The 20,426-nt window shown below is 34.9% G+C and overlaps 2 protein-coding genes and 1 long non-coding RNA gene across 4 annotated transcripts; 1 reads left to right on the top strand and 2 right to left on the bottom strand.

Moving 5' to 3' along the window:
* Positions 1-382: 382 nt before the first annotated feature.
* LOC125207952 (STS14 protein) lies at positions 383-1,106 on the bottom strand. The gene has a single exon (XM_048107475.1). It carries the CDS (start codon positions 1,016-1,018, stop codon positions 470-472), a length of 549 nt encoding a protein of 182 aa, XP_047963432.1. The 5' UTR covers positions 1,019-1,106; the 3' UTR covers positions 383-469.
* A 6,613-nt stretch (positions 1,107-7,719) lies between these two features.
* LOC125208583 (ABC transporter E family member 2-like) lies at positions 7,720-10,422 on the top strand. 2 transcript variants are annotated; one of them, XM_048108228.1, is made up of 9 exons: positions 7,720-7,827; positions 7,885-8,002; positions 8,071-8,160; positions 8,724-9,028; positions 9,099-9,294; positions 9,372-9,551; positions 9,627-9,884; positions 9,964-10,209; positions 10,303-10,422. In XM_048108228.1, exons 1-9 carry the CDS (start codon positions 7,736-7,738, stop codon positions 10,420-10,422), a joined length of 1,605 nt encoding a protein of 534 aa, XP_047964185.1. In that variant the 5' UTR covers positions 7,720-7,735. The 2 variants fall into 2 exon arrangements, with proteins under 2 accessions (XP_047964185.1, XP_047964186.1); XM_048108229.1 differs by having other exon boundaries at positions 9,099-9,316; positions 9,379-9,551.
* Positions 10,423-16,807: 6,385 nt separating this feature from the next.
* Positions 16,808-18,323, bottom strand: LOC125208534. Its single transcript, XR_007174130.1, has 2 exons — positions 17,139-18,323; positions 16,808-17,077 (listed from the first exon to the last, which is right to left on the bottom strand). It is a non-coding gene; the product is annotated as an uncharacterized LOC125208534 (long non-coding RNA).
* Between the last annotated feature and the right edge of the window lie 2,103 nt (positions 18,324-20,426).

Below are 20,426 nucleotides of genomic sequence, written 5' to 3'. Positions count from 1 at the left end.
ACCAAAACTTAAAGTCGAATCTAATCGAAAAAACCAGAAAAACTGAACCAAATTTTAAATATCAGTTTGGCTTGGATTGAACATTCAGTTTCGGGGTATTTGCTCACCCCTATTATACCATACAAAACAGAGCCTGATAATAGTCCCCTAACATTTTTCCGGTTACCGGAATAATCAGGGATGCCTTGATTGCAACTTATTTCCCCCTTTTCATACAAATGTGACATATCAAGAACCACATGAGCTTTAATATAATACAGTACTAGTATTATAATCGTGTATTCATTAGAAGAATTATTCCCTCCTAGTATTTAAGTGCAGTGAGTATTAATTAATCTGAAATAAGGCCATGTGTAAAGAAAGCAATGAAATTGAAATCCAGTGAAATAGTAGTAGTAATTTTATTTATAATAATGGATGCGAACACACAAATTGAGGAAATGAGTCGACAATTAATAATGCAAAAAAACTAGTACGGCTTCTCGCCGACGATGTTTCCTGGCGGATTGTAGAAGCAGATGGTCAAAGTGGAGTGGTCCTTGGGGCACGCCGCCTGCGCGCAGCCGAGGTCCGTGGACTTCCTCCACACCACCTGCGTGTAGACCCCGCAGCGGTGTTCCGGCGGGCAGGAGTTGTCGGCGTAGTTATAGAACTTCTTCTCCGCCACCCAGGCCTCCACGGCGGCTTTGGGCGTGACGGGTAAGCCGCCCGCCCAGAGCTGGTTGGCGCCGTAGCGGCTCTTGCTGAGGTCGGCGAAGCTGCAGTTGTGCTTGTCGCGCTGCAGCCGCGCCGTCAGGCTCGCCGATTTGGCCAGCGCCTCGCTCCATTGGAGGGGCCCCACGCCCACCTCGCCTCTCGCTTGGTTGTGCGCCGCTAAATACTCCGACGCGGGGGTCTGGGCGGAGCCCTGCCACGTCAGCAGGAGGAGTGCAGTTAATGCAATGCACGCTTTTAGCATCTTCATTTTTTTTTTCAACTTCCGACTCTCAGCGAGTGGGGATGTGTATTTATAACACATACAGACAATACTTTCATTACATTATTCACTAGTAGTTTTTCACCGTCTCTTGCGTTAGATTGTGATTTGTGAATATAGATTTTCTTCTATAAAAAATATATTGAAAAAAATTTACTATGTGACTAGAATTTCACCATTTTATTTGTAGAAGAAGAACTAGTTTATTTAATTAATACTAGTAGTAGTATATAATAAAATCGTAGAGTATTATTTTGCTTCATCTTGGGCTTTTAGTTGAGGTTAAATTGCATTGTTCTAACAGACATTTGTAGAAATTGAGGAAAGGACGCCATGGGCATATGAGCAAGGAAATGGCACTTTTATTGCCTTTTTAGGTGAGAAGCAAGAAGAGTATACTTTATTTTACACACCCCATGATGCATGATGATATTTACATGGTGTGCACACTATTATTAATTTATTACGTAAACGAAAAAGAGTCCATTATCATTATTTATTTTATGAATAAGAAATAAAATTGATAAGATAGAGTATGAATAGATACTTTGGATTATTAGCTTTCGTGTATGATAAGATAGAATATGAATAGATAATTTGGACTATTAACTTTTTTGTATGAATTGATTGGTACTCATAAAATTTGATTTATTAACTTTTGTGTATAATAAGATCAGAGAGTGAATATATTATCAACATTTGTATGAATTGATTGATTTTGGTGCATTGATAAATTGAAGGATACTTTTCAAATGCGAAAGTTAGAATTGTTTTTATTTATTTTTTTTATTTTTAAATTTGAAAGATTATTTTTAACATTTTTGTTTACTCCATACTAAAGTATGATTAGCCAATCAACCTATAGGATGAGATCAACATCAAACAAATTCCATTCCCACTATCAAAAATTCAAAATGATGTACTTTTGCTGTCAATAGAGGCCACAAATCTTTTTTTTTTTTGGAAAATATTTATTTCCAAGTCGTATCCAGTAGACAGAAGCCGTAAATCTTATCCCTTTTTCAGCAAATATTTTAAAGCTCCAAAATAACTTTTGATCTTCGAAAGCATAAGTAATAATTATAAAATGATGAACATTGGTAACTCATAACAATATGATCTATACTAGCTACCTGTAAAATATTCCACAATTTTAAGATGAAATGAGCATGATTTTCCAATCCTATGAATCTATAATGTGATCGTCATTTTAAATGTAGTGGCAACTGTCCCCCAAAAAATAATAAGTCCATTTTATTTACCATATTTATCTCTGTCCCCTAAAATTAAGCTACATTCATTTATAAAAAAATTTCACAAGTGATTGCCCTTGATAATGTGAATCCTACATTCACTAACGTTATTCTAATCTTTTTTCTTTATTAGTAGTTTGTTACTATTAAAACTTGTACCTGTTCAAAATGGAGTATTCCTACTATTTTTAGTGAAGGGAAATGAGTAGTAGTATGATTTATTTATCCTTGGTTGGGACAAACAAAGATTAGCCGTTGAATATACTTGATTTTTAAAAATAAATTAGATAATAGATTAGCCGTTAATGATTAATTAATGAAAAATAGCGATATTTAAAATTTAATTACCTGAATCTCTGATAGTAGAAAACTGAAACGGACTTCCTACGCACCATAAGTGGGACAGAGCACATGAATGTGATGACTTATTTTGTGTAAAGCAATGAACATTGTTTAATTTGACTTTGGCAGAGAGCCCACGTGACATTATGTGATACTATATCTTTTCTATTAAATCTGTTCTATTTCTTCGTCTCCATATTTCTCTAGACTTACAAATAGTCACTCCGTAGTGGAGTCATTTCTTTTTTAAGTAAAAATTAACACATTTTTTTTATATAATTTACTTTCTTTTCATTTTCTATTTTTTTATTTATATTTTATTCTTCTTTAACTTAACTTACTTAACATAAATTTTTCTTAAATCATGCCGAAAAATGCCTCCATTACCGCGTACTAGAATATAGAGCATGATCATCTTAATCTATGTTACAAAACTCACTTTCTTGAAGATAAAATTATGGACTGTACTCCTCAAACACACCCGGCCGGACCGGTTACATTTTAGTCCATAACAATATGTCAATATCCATTCCTTGTCCTTGAGATTAATATAATTTGATTAATCATATAAACCAATTAAAAAATGAGGCCAACATATAAACTTAGAAGGGTCCAGTCCTCGACTTTAACTAAAAGAGCTCAACACATGAAAGAAAACAGATCGGCCCAAAGATAACTAAGGAGCCCAATATGGTTTTAAAATTTTAAAAGTTTTCTTGGTTAATATTATGAGAGAAATTAGAAATTACTAGTGTTATTTTGAAAAAACCAGCACTCTGTTTTCTGGACCATGTTGAGCTCTTTTAGTTAATCTCCAGACTCCAGTATAATTTTTTTTTAAAAAAATCTCAATTTATTAAATAAAATAAAGATTACATTTGACATAGTAAATACATAATTACACTTGAACAAACTAAATACAGAAAGAGAAAAGCATAGGAATTACTTAATTACACTGAGAAAAATAAAATACAGAAATAGAAAAACATAGAAATTAGTACTTAATTACACTTGAACAAACTAATAGAGAGAGAAATTAAGTAATACGGCGGGCTGGCATCTTGTAACGACAAAGCGGACAATCGAGATGTTCCCAGAGCCATTCCAAAAGGCATTCGGCATGGTGTATATGATTACATGGCATTATCAATGACTTGGCACCAACCAACTTATCCCTACATACAGAGCAATCATCAGTTGTCTCCGGAGAACTTGATGAGCCGGAACCCAGAGTTGTCCATCGCCATTCGGCCCTTGCCAACCAAGTAGACGAAATAATATCCCATATGTATGCTCAAGTTGATGCTTAACTCCAGGCCCTTGCTTATATGCCTCTTTCTGTTCAACACATTGACTACCTCCTCCTTTACAACACGAACTCATCACCCTTGCTACTCGCCTTGATGCGCTTGTCGTCCCGGAAATGGTTGTTGATGGGTATTCGGACTGCTTCTTCTATGTCATCGTCGTGTCCATTCTCGGGCGATTACATTTGTAGTTGCAGTTGTGGTATGGTCGGATGAAAGAGAGGGCAGCGGGCGGAAGTTGTTTTTGCTGCGTTTGTTTGTATTTATGATATAGTTCCACTCTTTGGAATTCATGGTTAGGTTCACCTTAATGCGCAGGTGACCGCCAGGGAATCTAGTCAGCCGGGATCTGACGCTAATATTCAGCCTTAATTTATGTTCTTGATTCCAAAACATGGTCACGGTGAACAAGCTAGAACAAAGAATAAAGAATGATTTGATGTTTAAACTGGTTTTGTGATCAAATCTGTTAGAAAAGGAATATATGTATATGGTATGATAGAACTAAATCATAATATTTGGTGCACAAGGAAACACTAGAAGGAATATATATAATACTAGAACTAAATCATAATATTTGGTGCACAAGTATACTTGGAGACCAACTGAAGGAATATTTGGTGGGGACCAAGTACTTCAAACATACTTGGTGTCCAATATAAGGAATGCATAATAGAACCAAATCATAATATTTGGTACCCAAGTATACTTGGAGACCAAGTACTTCAAGCATACTTGGTGCCCAAGAACACTTGAAGCATAAGTTCTACCAAATTTACCAATGTTTTAAAAATCGGACTGATAATAAATCCGTGAAACTATTAGTTCATGATTCAACTGGTCAAATCAGTTTAATTTAATCACTGATTAAACTGTTTTACTATAATGCAAAATACAATGTCCGTTTAGTAAATGATCTCATACAACAACAACAACAACAACAACAATAATAATAATAAAAATAATAATCCCAAAAAAATTCAATCTTATAGATAATTAGTTACTGTATATGTACATGCATAAAAATATTAAAATTTAGTGAATATAATAAAATCTATAAATTGTTAGTTAACTGTTAGAGTAGATAAAAATTTTAAATTGTACAATAAAATTAGATACTTGCTCTTAATTCTTGAATGAATTAAGTTATACGAATCTCACAACAATATTATTTCTATTAAATAAACATTTTGATTACAAACAGACGATACATTTCTATTACAAAATCAGAGTATTACAATAATACACGGGAAATGAAGTGGAAAGCATAAAGTTTTGACAATAAATTGCATATTTGTCTCTATACAATAACTAGTAGTACTACAAAATACAAAATTCGGTCACATAAACTACGAACTGATTTATAGGAAAGCTAGAAGTAGATCAGAATTCATATAATTGGCTGTTTCTAGTTGTGAATTGTAGTACTCATACAATAGAGGAACTGGATATATGACAAGTAAACATAGAAATTAATTAATGAAGTATAGCACATGAATTGGCTCTCCTACTCCAGCCCTAGCAAAAACATGAGCCTGCAAAGAGAAAGTAGTTGTAGATGAATGTAGGGATCAGATCGTCCAGGTTTGTGATGGTCAATCTCTCTACAATCCCCTCTCTACTCCATGTATTGCGACGATTAGTAAACAATAACCAGATCTAGAAGAATCTGTAAAACAAGAAAAATTATGACTAATAAGGAAAAGCAATAGAAGATCTAGGCTATGGCGAACCCCTCAATGTTCACCGAATACCAGATATCTCTCGAAACGCCCAATGAGTCAACACAGATGGGAGTAACTCACAAACTCAATCGAATTGTGGAGTAAGATCCAGAATTGGTCCAATACAAGATGTATGGGCCAGGGATTAATTCAGCCCAGTAATAGGCCCATATATGCGACTCTTAAAAGGAGAGGTTAGAAATCCTGTACCTGGTACGAAATTGCTCATCAACTTCATTAACTCTAATCATCTTCTCCAAAAATATAAATTTGAGCCAAGTCATAGTTTCTTTTGTGGCTAGAAATTTCAAGACATCAAAAAAAGTTTTAACAGAATTGATCACTCACTGATCTAGAGACAACTGAAGGAAGTGATCCAGCGGGACAGAAAAAAAGTGATTGATGATCTGTGTTTGTGACATTCTAATTATCGAGCAAATATATATACATGAGGTCTGAGGATCAGCATCTTCCGGAGCCATAGATATATAGTTTTGTTGCACAACCATTCGTTATGAAGAAACAAATAGATCTACCTAACATTGAAACCTAAAGATTGTGTGTTTTTGTTAGTTAAGAACATATTATATATATTGTTGAATTATAATGATATCATCATCATCATCTTCCCTATGAAATTGTGTTGTGAGAGTTCTTAGGAGAACTTCACGGTACAATATATATAGTTTGCCTCTATCTTAAACAATAGAGAATCGTACCAACACTACTTATACTTGAGGTTATTTTTAGATTCTTATTTAAGTTCTTATACATGTCCTAGCTAGTTCTTTTTTAAATAGGGTACATTCAACAATCCCTCTCTACTAAAGAATCGGAGTGATGTCTTTATTATTCGGAAAGGTGAATGGTAAACAAACAGGATGATTCTCTCATTAGTAGCAGTAGTATTATTTAAATAGTAGTATATACACAACGAATAATGAAAAAGTAAAAGTCTATCTTGCACATTGAGTTCCTAGCATTGAGCTATGTCAAGCAAAACAGAGGGAAAAAGCAAAGTTGTTCAAATGATGAGTACAAAAAATGGAACTTATAAAGCTAAAAATAAATTAATCGCAAAATGGTTAAATAATGAGAACAAAACTATCGCAACTGCAAATAATGCAAATATATACGTTTAACAAACCTAGAGACGATTAGATCTCGAAACTATAATTACTAGTATTAATCATAGACCATCAGATTGTGAAATTATAATAGGATTATAACACCAATCCAGTGTACAATTAATTATAGTAATAGTAACTAGTACTAGTATTAATCATGGACCGTTAGTTAGATCTCGAAATCTGTACACTTGATTAACAGCGACGATTTTTGGTGCAGTGTAAAACATATACCAACAAAAATTTATTTATATTTAGTTATGACAAAGATTTTAAGAAATGTAAAGAAGAGTAAATTGAATATTATTCTTATTATTAGTATTGACATTATTTATGTTGCACATTTTCACTAAATGGAGTATCTAATTTATATAATGGCAATTCTTTGATCATATTGTGTTGTTGTGTCCATGTGTTGATAATTTGATATACTGCAGGTATGATTGTATTTTACCGATATACTAGCATTCATATATTTAATACATTATGTTGAAAATTGTGATGAGGTCGCAATATTTTTTAAAGAAAATAATGAGTTGGCTGAAAAAATAATAATGCAAAATCTGCAAATTAGGAAAATTAATATGTAAAAAATGACTAATATAAAAGGAAAATTACAAGGTATTAATTAAAAAAAACTCAATGCAAAAAATAGGAAACTTGAGGATTTTCGATATTATAAAACCACCATAAACATGAAAAAAAGACGAAATTACTCTTTTCAGTTTATTTAGTAAATTCACAAATTATAAATGGCATTATTTTAAGCTATCAGATCTACAAATTAAGTGGTCTAGATCCGATAACTTTTATTATCAAATATAGAGTTATTATTTAATCGCACCGATCCCTTCATAATAATCATATAAATATAATATCGCATTACACGAGTATTTATAGTACAAAATTTGTAAAATAAATCAGATTTTGTTGATAATATTAATGATAAATAATGGAATCGGGTGAGGGTTTTGTTGATTTTTATTTCAAGAAAGAATAGAGAGAGATGTGGAATGAGGAACGGACACATATGAGCTCCGATGAGGATATAAGCCATCGTCATGGCCCTAAAGGCCCTAGATCCTTCAGATTGCACAGGTTTGTTGAAGCTCATAGGTTTCTTGTGTTGCTTTCTTTCTACTAACATTTTCACAGATTACCTGTACCGAGAGCTGGGCAAGTTCTGGGCCTCGTGGGAGCTAATGGCACTGGAAAATCTACTGCACTCAAACTTTTGACTGGAAAGTTGAAACCTAACTTGGGACGCTATTATGTACTACTAATATTCACCTACCTTCATATATATGCCGTTTTCTCTTTCTCACTATATATTTCTTGCAGGATCCTCCTGATTGGCAAGAAATTTTGGCTTATTTTAAAGGATCTGAGCTGCAAAATTACTTCATCCGTATTCTTGTAGATAATTTGAAGGTGTTAGCCTTCTCAATTCTTATAATTTTCTATGTTAGGATAAGTTGCATGGCTTTGATATTCCATTGCTTCAAAATTACCCTGCCATTCTACCTTTAGCTTTTCTTAAATATTGAGTCTTTAATCATCATTTATCAACAAAATAAGCTTGCTTGTATATGAAATCGTATAGTATCAACCTACCGTTCTATCTTATCTTATCTTAAACATTAAGTACTATATAATCATTTTTTAATTCTATCTCTCCTACTCTATTTTTTTTCCTTCAAAAAAATGGTTAAGAACATTTTTTAATGCAATTAAATATGCTAATTTTTGTTCTAACTATACCATCAACGCTTCAAAAAGTGTTCTTATTCTCGCCTTCTCGGCGTCCCAACAAATATAGGCGTCCTAGAAAAATAAAGAATCCTCAACCTAGAAATGCTTTTTTTGCTTTGCATCCAAGTAAACTATGGTTAATATTTAAAAATTTCCAAACTCAATTAATTGCTTCTCTATTTTTCTATCCTTAGGGAGTGTTTTGTTAATAGTTTATTAATATGCGACATTTGCTTGTGCAGGCAATCATGAAGCACCAGTGGCTGAATTGCATCCCTAAGGTTGATCAATGCAACGTTGGGAAATATCTTAGTGAGGCAGATGAGAGAGATATGAAACAAGAAATTGTTGGTGAGCTTGATTTGATTCAGGTTATGGACCGTAATGTGGAACATTTATCTTATGGAGAGCATCAGAGGTTTGCAATAGCTCTTTTTGCTGTACGGAATGCAGATATCTATATATTTGATGAGCCATCAAATTATCTTGATGTTAAACAAAGATTAAAAGCTGCCCAAGTTATCAGATCCTTGCTTCAACCTAATAAGTCAGTCATGTTAATTTTTTTTTTTTTTTTGTTAACTAGTATAAAAATTGACATATATCATTTTTTCCAGCTATGTGATTGTGGCAGATCATGATCTTAGTGTGCTTGATTATTTGTCGGACTCCATATGCTGCCTTTATGGGAAACCTGGTAAATATGGGGTTGTTACTCTTCCATTCTCTGTCAGAGAAGGAATTGATATTTTCCTGGCTGGATTCGTGCCAACCCAAAATTTTAGGTTTAGAGATGAATCTCTTACATTTAAGGTACTTAAATCTTGTACTCCTAATATTTGGGCATTGAGATGCCAATTTCCATAAAATGCACTTAATTCTCCTTGTAGATGGTACAAGAAAATGCTGAACAAACTGAAACAACATGTGCAAGACACAAGTATCCAACCATGACTAAGACTCAGGGAAACTTCAGGCTCAAGGTTGTGGAGGGTGAATTCACTGATTCACAAATTATTGTGATACTTGGAGAAAATGGGACAGGAAAGTCAACCTTCCTACAGATGCTGGTAATTATAGTTGGAGAAGCATGTTAATTATAATTATGCTGAAATAATCAACAATATATTGTACTTAAATGTTAGGCTGGCGTTTTGAAGCCTGATGTGGAAATTCCTATTCCTGAGTTCAAAGTCTCTTACAAGCCACAGAGATTCAGTACTAGTTCTGAGTGTAGCGTGAGAAGCATGTTGCGTTCAAACATTCGTGATGCATACACGGATCCTCAGTTTGTATCGGATGTGATGAAGCCTCTGCTAATTACAAAATTGATGGATACAAAGGTTTTGTATCTTCATGAGGAAGAATTAGAGAGACTTGCCCTCACTCTTTGTCTTGGAAAAGTGAGCTCGAGCTAGTGAATATCCTTTTTGATGTTTTGGTTGTCATTTGATTTACACTTGAATTGGTTTTGTTTTGCAGCCAGCTGATGTATATTTGATAGATGAGCCAAGTGCGTTTCTTGACCCAGAGCAGCGTATCGTTGCTTCGAATGTCATTAAGAAATTCATACGACAAGCGAAGAAGAGTGCGTTTGTTGTGGAGCATGATTTCACCATGGCAACATACCTTGCTGACAGGGTGATTGTGTACGAGGGAAAGCCATCCATTGATTGTGTAGCCAATTCACCTCAATCACTATTAACTGGAATGAACCTCTTCTTATCTGTTAGCCCACATCACATCTCATCTCATCTACTAGTACTTTTTTACTAAAAACAGTCTTCTACTATAACATTTTTTTTTTCAATATGCATGTAGCGCTTGGATATCACATGCACAAGGGACCCCGCAAACTTCCGGCCAAGAATCAACAAACTGGAGTCGACCGGGGACCAAGAGCAGAAGGCCACTGGGTCTCACTATTATATTGCTGACTAATTTGGATGGTGTTTGTTTAAAACTTTAAATGGTTGATCATCGAAGGCTTTACAATTATTTACATGTATTTTGGATAAGTTATTTTTCGATTCATAAGTCATAACACTGCACAAATTTAAAATGATGACAATATTATGAAATACTACAAGTTTAGAAATGAAATCCACAACTCTCATGAACTCATAATTCTGAACAAAGGGAAAGGGGGTAGTTAATAAAAATTAGTTAAAGTGAAATACATAAATGAGAGTCAATAGGAAGGAATGATGGTCTTGCTGTATAAATTAATTTCACATGTATAAGGCTTCATCGATTGATAGGATTGATGATGGCATGCACTTTCATCCCCTGAAGAGGATTTTGGTGATATACACATTATATTGTTTGTTACAGATAGTAATATTCACAACACTTGTTCTCAGAGCTGTTTTGTACCATATGACTAGATCAAATGATCAATAAACAAATACCTACAACCAAATACATTAACATTCATACTGAAATTGGTAACTGCAAAATAAATTGCCACTCACCTATTTCTTCTCCTCCTCCTTCCTCTGAAATTTGTAGAAAGAGACAGATGCAGAATTAGTAGCCACATGAGATCCTCATTTACTGCTACTCCTCCTCCTCCTTCCTCCTCCTCATGCTCTTCTTCTCCCCCTTCCTCCTCCTCCTCCTCCTCGTCTTCTTCTTCTACTTCCTCCTCCTCATCCTCATCCTCATCCTCATCCTCTTCGCCTTCTCCTCCTTCTTCCTCATCCTCATCCTCTCCTCCTCCTCCCCAAAATATTGAAGGGGATCATAATTAGAAAAGTATTCTGAAAGTAGTACTTCTTTACCTTCAGTTTCTTCTTCTTCTTCTTCTTCTTCTTCTTCTTCTTCTTCTTCTTCTTCTTCTTCTTCTTCTTCTTCTTCTTCTTCTTCTTCTTCTTCTTCTTCTTCTTCTTCTTTGAGGGGTGAGGGGGGGGCTAGGTCTGAAAGAGTCATGTTTATGAAAGGAAGAGACATGCAAATGAAGAGCTTCTAAAAAATTTAACTATTTTGTAAGAATTGAGTGGTATTAATATAAAGGATTATTAACCTTTGTGTTTGATAAGATATACTGATATTGTATGAACAGATACTTTGGACCATTAACTTTTTTTGTATGAATTCATTGGTACTCATATTATTTGGATTATTAACTTTTGTGTATGATAGGATAGAGTATGAATAGATAATTTGGATTATTAACTTTTTTGTATATATGAATTGATTGATTTCTTCCGTGCACAGATATAGATTGAATGATTATATTTCAAATGCAAAAAGATTACTAAAATTCCATCAGCACAGGACACAGGACACATGCAATACATGCATAATACTATTGCGCACACACACATTGTAGATACACAACATACAACTCACAAATACAACATAGACATTACTTAAATGTACATAATATATACAATACACATGTTGCACACACACAACATACATTGCCCGCATAATAAGTAAACAAAAAAAAAGTGAAATTGAATTAAATTTTAATTTCTTCTACTTTAATTCCATAAAATTTGAATTTGAATGTCAATTTCATGTAACAGACTCTAAAATGGATAAACTCTATTTTGACGGTATTCAACCTAACACTGTAACAAGCTGAATATGTAATATTGATTAAGATGCTGGAATTCAACCTAATACTGCAACTATCTAATTTTGGGGAATGGAATAACACTATAACAGCATGGTACTGTGGTAAAAAGACACGTCGCATTTGATTTATTTGGATTATTACACTGCATTTTTTCGTTTCCTATTTTTTTTGTATTTCTCTTTTTAACACTCATTTAATAATAATTGGACTTTTTCCATAGTTCGAATTGTGAGAATCATAATTACGGTTTTATAACACTAATCATTTTTAATTAGGTGCCAAAAAACGACATCACATTTGATTAGTTACTCCACGACGTTATTGTCCGTTCTTCGTTATTATAATATTCTCATTATTCATTTTACAACACTGTTTTGTAACAGGGAAATGGAAGTGTGATAATGTATGCAAAATAAAAATAGAATTAGTAATAGGAGTAATAATAATACTATATGCAAAATATTTTTTTAAATACACTAAAATAATAAAGTGAAATTTAATGAAAAATAGATAAAATAAGACAAAAGAAGAAGAAAAAGTAGGTAGATTAAAATAAAAATGGAAAAAAAGTTAGTAAAATATGAAAAAAGGGAGAAAAATTGGGTAGAGTATGAAAGAGAAACTTTCCATTTTAGAAATGAGATTATTTTGTTATATTTTTATTTAGAGGGAACATTTTTTTGTCCGTGAACTTTGCCAACGATATCAATTTTGGTGCGTAACATTTGAAAATATCTTTTGACGTCCATTAACTTCGATGTAACATCGTTTGAGATACTTTTTCACTGTTTCAAACTTTTTTAGATGAAAATACCCTCAAATCCATGAAGAGTATTTCAGTGTATTGAATTTATTAAACTATTTAATTTATCTCTCTTAGTTTTTTTTCCCAAAAAATATTGAATTAGTAAAAAAATAGCTCAAATGATATTACATCAGTGTTAATATAATGCACCTTGGAAGATATTTTCAACCGTTACGAACCAAAATTGATACATTGGTTAAAAAATGTTCACTTTTTTATTTATAAAAAACACCTATTCTGCCGTTATTATTATTATGGTTTCTATTTCTTTGTCACACAATTGTTGTAAATAACTAACTAAAAATGATTAGAGTTGTAAAACAGTAATTATGTTTATCATAATTCGAACTATGGAGAGAATCCTATTAATTATTACCAATTAAATGAGAGTGTTAAAAAAGAGAAATACAAAAAAAAGTAGGAAAATAAACAAAAGAAAACGGAAAAAATGCAGTGTAATAATGTGCAAATAAATCAAATGCGACGTCGTTTTTTAACCACAGCACCATGCTGTGATTATCCTCCACTGCAAATTATCCATTCCCCTAATTTTGTAACAAACTATATTAATATGCTCGTGCTCTATGAGTAGTATTTGTAAGTTTAGTAGAAATATATGGAGACTAAAATTAGAAAAGATATGGTTATATCACATGGGCTCCCTTCCAAAGTCAAATTAAATATCGTCCATGTACTCTGTCCCATTTCTGTTGCGTAAGAAGTCCTTTTAAGTTTTCTACTAATAGAGATTCAGTCATTCAGGTAATGTAATTTTAAATCTCACTATTTTACATTAATTAAACATGATCTAATTTATTTTTAAAAATCAAGTATATCCAACGGCTAATCTTTGTTTGTCCCAGTCAAGGATAGGTAAATCATACTCATTTCCCTTCCCTAAAAATAGTCATTTTGCAGACTGTACAAATTTTAATAACAAACTGATAAAGTAATGAAAACAAAGAAAAAGATAAAATAACATTAATAAGTAGGATCCACATTATCAAGACAATAATTTGCAAAAAAAAAATATGTAGATTAATTTTCTGGGACAGATAAAAATTGTAGTACTACTAAATAAAATAGCCAGGACCTTTGGGGGATAGTTGCCTCTACATTCAAAACGACGATGGCATTATAAATTCATAGGACCGAAAACTCATGCTTTTCATCCATTAAATTGTGGAATATTTTTATAGGTAGCGAGTATCATCATATTGTTAGCGAGTATAATCAAATTATAGTATTAGTCATCAAACCCACACTCATAAAATACTAAATAATAATAATAATGTTCACTTTTTTTCGTAATAAATTAATAATAGTGTGTGCACCATGTAAATATCCTCATGCATCATGATTCATGGGGTATGTAAATAAAGTTTACTTTTCTTGCTTCTGACCCAAAAGGACATAAAAGTGTTATTCCTTTATGCTCATATGCCCATGGACCAAGGCCATGGCGTCCTCCCCTCAATTTCTACAAATGAAGAGATTTAGAACAATACTCCCTCCGTCTCACATTTGGAGTCACTTATTATTATGGCTTGGATTTTAAGAAAGAGTTGAATGTGTAATAAATGAGGTGAGATGATGGAGTGTGTAATAAATGAAGTGAGATGGTAAAGTTGGTTGAAGGTGGGTTTCTTTTGACTTTTAATTTTTGTTTTAGTTTATTTTAATATAAATAATGACATTTTGATGTAATTTTGATGAATAATGGGGTAAAATTGAATGACCAAATATGGATAAAACTAAATGTGACTCTTAAACTGAGACGGACTTTTATGGCAAAAAGTGACTCTTAATCTGGGACGGAAGGAGTACAATTTAAGCCCAACTTAAAGCCCAAAATGAAAAAAAAAATGAGTTTATTAAATATTATTAATAATTAATTCCTCTTTCACAAATTAAATGGTCAACAAATTCTAGTCACATCAATTTTTTCAGTATATTTTTATATAAGAAAACTAAGATTCACAATCTAAATAATTAAATCTAGATAGTATCTTGAAAGGTTCAATTGTTGTTTTAAATATATAAGTGGGGGTAATGACTCAAATGACATATATTGTACAAATTTCAAACTATGATTTGAGTTGTTAGAAAATATCAACAGATGATAAAATAACAACAATAAAAAATATCAACACAGTATCTATTCAATGTCAACAAAGCATCAACAGTTGACATCTTTTGATGCTACTCCCTCCGTCCCGGCTAAGATGACACATTGCTTAGCCGGCACGGGGTTTTAGGAGTTATTGGTTAAAGTGTTTAATTGGAGAGAGAGAAGGTGGGTGTAAGTATTAAAGTAGAGAGATAAAAAAAGATGAATATTTTAATAGGAGTGAGAAAAAGTGGTTGAGTGTATTAATTGGAGAGAGAAAGTTACCAAAAAAGGAAATGTGTCATCTTAGTTGGGACAAACTAAAAAGGAAAACGTATCATCTTAAGCGGGACGGAGGGAGTATTATTTTGTCATCTGTTAATATATTCTAGCGATCCAGATTATGATTTGGAGTTTGTGCAATATATAGAGTATATCTGAGGACCGATCCTCGGGGCTGTGCTATAGCGGAATAAGTTCAAAAATATCTGCCTCCGAATCAACGCCCATTAGAGAGAATAAATTGTTGTAGGATATCGGGCGCGGTGGTGCGTCTTTGCCTCGGAGAAAAACCTGTTGATTATCCCACTCGAACTGCATAGTGAGGTTTTTGTAATTCTTCGTAATATCACCAAGATCCTGTAGCCATTTTACTCCCAAAATGATACCCGAGCCTTTAACCTGGAGTATAAACATATCAATGTCAAACCGGTGCCCCTGCAATGTGATCGGCGTTTTTGTGAAATTAAAATTTCCAATCACATTTTTTAATGTATTAGAATCAAACTAAATGTATAAATCGAAGCAAATAACGTTAAACGTGTGTCAAATGTGAATGGTGCCTATATAAAGAGCTCATATAAGATATGTAGCATATCATTCATATTCATATGTAATGTATTATTTGAATATTTTTTAATCATTTCCCGTGTATTATTGATACTCAGATTTTGCAATAGAAATGTGTGTAATAGAAATAATATTGTTGTAAGATTCGTATAACACTATAACTGAATTCACTCAAGAACTAAAAGAAAGTACTACTATAAATAATATCATGATTTGATCAAAAAAAACAGCAAATCATATCCTTTCACCAAAACCCGCAAGTGACATGTTTTGGACTCAAGAACAGAGAGTAAGGTTGAATATTAGCAGCAAATGCCAACTAAATATTTACGTTAAAATTTCATTTTTTTTTTTAAATTGTTGCAAAATATTAATATGAAATTAATTTTGAATTAATTAAATTTATAAATCGATTTTCAATGTAAAATGTTAAAAAAGAGTTCGATTATGTATGCACAATTATGTACATTTATTAATATATGATTTGCATTTTTTAAAATATTTTTTCTTGTGTAAGATTTTGGATATTATATCTTTCAACTTATCATACTTATGTAATGTACTATTTGAATTGTTTTAATCATTTCCCGTGTATTATTGCAATAGAAATATATAGTGTATTTGTAATAGAAATAATATTGTTGCAAGATTCGTATAACTGAAGAATTAAAAGCAAGTAGTAGTATAAATAATAGCATGATTTGATGACAAAAAAACAAGAAATCAAATCCTTTCACCGAAAGCCGCGAGTGATGATGTTTTGGAGTGAAGAAGAGAGATTAAGGTTGAATAGTAGCATCAAATCCCAGGTGACTATATTCCCTCGCGATATCCTAATCATTAAGCTGAACATGGCCATGAATACCAAAGAGTGGAACTATATCATAAACACAAACACACGCACCCAAAAGATGCTCCGCCCTGTCAAAATATGCATAAGGAAACAAATAAATCACCCAAATCAGAGGAGCCGTAATTGATTTAATTGATATTTCTTAGAATTAGAATTATCTTGTTTCCATATGTACATACTATCTCTCCCTATATAAAGAGGGGCTGTAAATCATTCTAATCATCCGAAAATAATACAACACTCTTGTCTATTCCTTTAGCTTCAATATGTTTAGCCATCTAATCCTGGCCTCTCTCGATAACCATCTTCAAGATGGTATCAGAGCAGGATACTAGAGGTGGGGACTCAGAAAAGAGTTCATCACCGTCCATATACCCTTCTCAGCCCTTTTACCTGCACCAAAATAAACGATGTCAGAATCTGACTCGGAAACCACCACAAATACCACTCAAACCTCTGTCAATATCCCCTTCGAAATGGCGACTCAATTCGCTGATTTTCTGAAGCAGATCAGTTCATCAGCAAAACCAAAAACCTCAAATACCACCCAAAATCAACTTGAATCCCTTGGCGACGTCCACGTCACGACCAAACTTAATGGAGAAAATTATCCCCTTTGGACAAAACTCATGAAACGAGCCATAGGAGGAAAGGGCTTGATATCTCATATTTATGGAGGTTCGGACCCCCCATCCATTACCGATCCCGACTATTCCAAATGGCAACAACGAGATCATTGTTGTTTCAATTGGATAATCAATAACATCGAGATAGAACTTGTGAATGAAGTCTCACAATACGAGACAGCCAAGGATCTGTGGGAAGGCCTAGCAATCACATACGGCAGTGGAGGAGACCCGCTACAAGTGTTCGATCTACATCGACAAGCTGACAGAATGAAGCAAGGGAGCATGACACTCGAAGCACTCTGGCAGAAGTTTCAAGATCTATGGATTTCCATAGACTCCAGAGATCCGAGCGATATAACAGATCCAGAATCGATCGTGAAGACCAACAAGAGAACCCAGAGACACAGAACATATCAGTTTCTCTATGCCCTAGATGAAAAACATGATGCCGTAAAGAAGGAGATCCTGAACAGAGAGCCCATACCAGATGCCCGTACTGCATACGGGATGGTAAGACGGGCAGCGGCGAACAACCGAGTTCTTAACCCAGCGACGGCAGAACCAACAACCCCTGGCATCGGGACTGGGCTCGCGGCCGTCAACCAAAATAATCCTAGACCGCACATCCCATTCAGAAACACGACCGCCGAACGGAGAGGGGAGGAAGATAAAAGTCGCCTCTCCTGCACTCACTGTGGAGGCAAGAAACACACCAAGGAGACGTGTTTTCACATCCACGGGTATCCCGATTGGTGGGAAGAAATGAAGAAAGGAAGACAAAACCGGAATCGTGGCGGTGGGGGAAGAGTAGCGGCGGCCGCAGCGGTGGGTGACCGCGCCGCCTTCGGCGAAAAATCGACGGGCAGCGGCGTCTCCAGCAACGCCCAGGCCGGAAGTCATGGTGAGGAGGAGAGAGCTGTGGCCTCAGTCTCGGTGGCACGAGTGTGGAATGATGGTAAGCCGACGGCAGGAGAGTCGGCGGTGATGTGCACCGAAGGGGAGGCGGCGGAGAGTGCTAGAATTTGGGGAGGAAGAGAGGCGGAGGTTTTGGGGGGGATTACCTTAAATACCCCAGTTTTTAGGAAATCTCAAATTGGCCCCAAGAATTCCCCAAATAACACATAATACCCCACCCATTCTCCAGAATCTAAAACTTACCCTCCATCTTGTCCTATTTTCAAAACAGACCCCATATATAGCTCAAACACCAAACTTGACCCTCCATCTCACTATATATACCAAACAGGCCCCTCACAAATGACCAATGTCTATTTTGGTCCCTCAAAATCAGATAATCCCATTCCTATTGACCCAAAATGCAAAAATCTAGCCGACAAACCCACAATTGAGTGTAAAAACTCTTTTGAAGCTCTAGCCAATTCCTCGACCTCCATTGTAGGAAAGAAAGATAGTCACTGGATTTTTGATTGTGGGGCAACCGATACCATGTCCTTTGACTCCTCTGATTTTTTAGCCATTACCCAGTCAAAAAAATCCTATGTCCAAACAGCCAGTGGGGATTTAGCACCAGTCCAAGGGGCGGGCACTATTATTATCTCACCTACTTTACGACTTTCCAATTGTCTATTTGTCCCATCATTGTCTCACAAACTCTTATCTGTTAGTCATGCGACTAAAGAGCTCCATTGCAAGTTACTAATGCAGCCTGATTTTTGCATGTTGCAGGATTCGAAGACGGGAACGATAGTTGGGCGTGGCACTGAACGACATGGACTGTATTATTTGGACGAGACAGCCCAACAGAGTGTCGCGTTGCTTACTCACGGACTGACAGAAAGGCAGATCTGGCTTTGGCATCGTCGGTTAGGGCATCCATCCTTAGGATATATGCGTTTACTTTTTCCCGAGATAGCTACTTCTTTTTCTATGCAGTGTGATACTTGTTTTTTGGCCAAAAGCCACAAACATTTTCAATTGAACAATACTAGAATGAAAACTCCTTTTGCTTTAATTCACTCTGATATCTGGGGTCCTGCTCCTGTTACTGGTGGTCAAGGTTTTCGTTATTTCTTGCTTTTTGTTGATGACTATTCTCGAATGACTTGGGTGTACTTTCTGAAATCAAAATCTGAGGTTTTTGAGACTTTTACCCAGTTTTACACCCATGTGAAAACCCAATTTAATCAAACCATCAAAATTCTTAGATCTGATAATGGGGGTGAATATGTCAACTCGAAAATGCAAAAATTCTTTACTGATAAAGGTCTCGTCCACCAAACAACTTGTGCTTATACACCAGAACAAAACGGGGTAGCCGAAAGGAAGAATAGGTATCTCCTAGAGATAACTAGAGCACTACTCATCGAGTCACAAGTTCCGAAATCCTTCTGGCCAGAAGCTATTGCTACTTCAGCCTATCTTATAAACCGACTTCCTACAAATATTCTAAACTTTAAAACACCTTTAGACATCTTTTCCACCCATTGCCAAGTACCTTCCTCACTAAGCCTCGACCCTAAGGTGTTTGGATGCCCTGTCTTTGTCCACATCCCTAAACACAAAAGAACAAAATTTTCCCCTTGTGCAGTCAAATGTGTCTTCTTGGGATACGGTAAAACTCAAAAGGGATATCGGTGCTACAACCCCAAAACACGCCAAATGTACACCACTATGAACTGTGATTTTGTTGAGGGGGAATTCTACTATAACCAGCCTAGCAGTCAGGGGGAGAATCAACCAAATACACCAAAAAGTGACTTACTAGACTGGACCACCACTCCTACTCCACCTATCACACCTGCATCATCTATTCCACCTACTCCACCTACGCCACCCGATCCCGATCATGCCAAATCAGATCATGTTCTGGAAGTTGGTCCATCAGAGGAGGTTAGCGGCACTGCCGGGCAGTCAACTGATTCCAATATACAGAATGTGGAGTTAAGTGACATGGCCTCACCATCTGCCTCGTCTTCAAATCTCGAGGTAAATGAATCTATTTTTGATGATACTAACAATAACAGAGAAGAAGGAGTTAAAGTGGATGAAGACACAGGACAATATGAAATGCCACAAAGAAGCACCAGAGGCATTCCACCAAAGAGATATTCTCCTGAGTGGAAAGGGCGAAAATCCAAGTACTCCGTGGCGAA

The sequence above is a fragment of the Salvia hispanica genome, chromosome 2, assembly GCF_023119035.1.
Source record: "Salvia hispanica cultivar TCC Black 2014 chromosome 2, UniMelb_Shisp_WGS_1.0, whole genome shotgun sequence".
Classification (NCBI taxonomy): domain Eukaryota; kingdom Viridiplantae; phylum Streptophyta; class Magnoliopsida; order Lamiales; family Lamiaceae; genus Salvia; species Salvia hispanica.
The sequence above is the reverse complement of the archived record's forward strand: the minus strand, read 5'-3'. Positions and strand labels throughout refer to the sequence as shown.